The 2,217-nt window shown below is 42.7% G+C and overlaps 1 protein-coding gene across 1 annotated transcript; it reads left to right on the top strand.

The window, feature by feature from the left end:
- Positions 1-358: 358 nt before the first annotated feature.
- On the top strand, positions 359-1,449 carry LOC147990010 (uncharacterized). Its single transcript, XM_087520519.1, has 3 exons — positions 359-454; positions 541-823; positions 905-1,449. The coding sequence occupies exons 2-3, from the start codon at positions 559-561 to the stop codon at positions 1,447-1,449; spliced, it is 810 nt and encodes a 269-aa protein (XP_087376645.1). The 5' UTR covers positions 359-454; positions 541-558.
- Positions 1,450-2,217: the final 768 nt, after the last annotated feature.

Here is a 2,217-nt window from a genome sequence, read left to right as displayed (position 1 = left end):
ATATAACCAAGAATGCATCTTCGAGGACAAGAGCTTTTTTCAAGTGTTTATTTGCTGCTTCCTCATAAGCAACGAGACATCTCTGAGGACAGAACATCATTTTAGTAGGATGTAACAATCATTAGTCTTCGAGAAGAATGATATTAAATAACATAGTGGCCTGTGATGTATTTTCGTACCGAAAATGCATTTGGCACTAGTCCTCGCTTAACAACATCATGGGTGGGAAGCGGGAACTTCGGAAGTGCATTGGTGTAGTTGATTATCTTCTGCTCAAAATTTATGCTGCTATAATGTTGTATGATAATGTTGTAAGGGTACTAATTGGTCTCTTCTGCTGCTTATCAGAGATGGGGGAAGCAGCCAGCACCGCTCTGCCTCACCAGAGTACGAGTTGGATGCTTTTGAGTTCTTCAATATCATACTTTGGACTTCAGTATCAGCCACAAGGCAGGTATATAAAACGAGAGATCTCCCCTTCACCCATCTCATTATGATAACTCTGTTGTTTGCTACATCACTCCTTGTCCCAAATTGTAGAGGTTGCCTGACACTTTTATGAACATGCTGGGTGAAGATCCGCCAGATAATGTGAAGCTCCGACAGGCCGGCAGCGGGGTTCGCAGGCTGTGGGACGTGGAGTTGGTGATCGAGGAGGGCCACATGTACCTGTGCCGTGGCTGGGAGAAGTTCTACAGTGCCTACGACCTGCGGACCAGGTACTTTCTTCTCTTCAGGTACGACGATGACGCCACAATGCTCATCGTGAACGTTTTCAACACGACTATGTGTCACATGCGCTACACTGACGACAAAGATGCCAGTGCGTTCTGCCTCTTCTTATTCCTCTACATTTGGCTTTGTCTCACATCAATTGTTAACGATCATTGTTGCATTTGTACAGGCAATGGGAGCAGTAGCAGCGACACTGGCTATAGCCAAAGCAGCAGCGATTATGGATGTAGCAAAAGCAGCAGCGATTCTGGCTTTAGCAAAAGCAGCAGCGATTCTGGCAGCAGCAAAGACAACAAGAAGGATGATCTGGACTGGAGTGCAGGAGAAGAGGAGCAGAGTGGGGATGAGGAGCTGCAGGATGACGATGGGCATCAGGCTGAGGATGACCTAGTGTTGGTGGTGGCTGACCAATGGCAAGAGATGGTGGTGGCTGACCATGGGCAAGAGATGGTGGTGGCTGACCATGGGCAAGAGATGGTGGTGGCTGAGGATGACCTAGCGATGGTCGTGCCCGTCCTACCTGAAGGTGGCCTCGCGATGGTGGTGGTGCCTGACAATGACCACGCATCGATGGTGGCGCCAGCGATCCCACAGCCGGGCGACATGACCACGCCAATTGTGGTAGAAGACTACATCCCACAGCTGCCTCCACCGCCTCGCCACTCTTGGCGCATCAGGCTGAGGAAGGACAAGGAGAAGAACAATGAGAACTGAACTATGTCAGGTATGTCAGATCTCCAAAATGATATATATATATACTTAGTTACCTATGTTATCTCTAATATGCTTAGTTTCCTATAGGTTAGCTCCAAAATTACTTATGTTAGCACAAAATGATCAAGTTTACATAATAAGCTTATAGTCTTCTTCTTATTCTTCTTCTTTTCCAAAATGATATATGTTAGCTTCATTTTACCTAAGTTGGCTCTAATATGCTAACTTAGAGCTTATATGCTTAGTTTCCTATAGGTTAGCTCCAAAATAACTTATGTTAGCACAAAATGATCAAGTTTACATAATAAGCTTATAGTCTTCTTCTTATTCTTCTTATTCTTCTTCTTTTCCAAAATGACATAGGTTAGCTTCATTTTACCTAAGTTGGCTCTAATATGATAACTTAGAGAGCTTATATGCTTAGTTTCCTATAGGTTAGCTCCAAAATTACTTATGTTAGCACAAAATGATCAAGTTTACATAATAAGCTTATAGTCTTCTTCTTATTCTTCTTATTCTTCTTCTAGTGTTCTTCTTCTTCTAGTATTCTTCTAGTCTTCTTCTTCTTCTCTTCTTCTTCTTCTTCTTCTTCTTCTAACTTCTTGTTTATCATTTTGCAGATTTGATTTAATTCACGGAAGCTTGCATGGATGGAGTGCTTCTTTTCCATTTGTGTTTTTATTTTGTATCTATGTGAAACTTTTGTGAATTGATGGATAACGGTGTTGGATGAACAATGTGAAACTTTTGTAATATGTAAGGATGGAA

Source organism: Triticum urartu, chromosome 1A (assembly GCF_056163025.1).
Source record: "Triticum urartu cultivar PI428250 chromosome 1A, HENAU_Tu73, whole genome shotgun sequence".
Taxonomy (NCBI): domain Eukaryota; kingdom Viridiplantae; phylum Streptophyta; class Magnoliopsida; order Poales; family Poaceae; genus Triticum; species Triticum urartu.
The sequence above is the reverse complement of the archived record's forward strand: the minus strand, read 5'-3'. Positions and strand labels throughout refer to the sequence as shown.

Bases quoted from the DNA above. Each gene is read 5' to 3' on its own strand.
- LOC147990010 (XM_087520519.1), top strand. From the start codon at position 559: ATGAACATGCTGGGTGAAGATCCGCCAGATAATGTGAAGCTCCGACAG. The intron at 824-904 runs GTGCGTTCTGCC...GCATTTGTACAG, and splicing joins CACTGACGACAAAGATGCCA to GCAATGGGAGCAGTAGCAGC.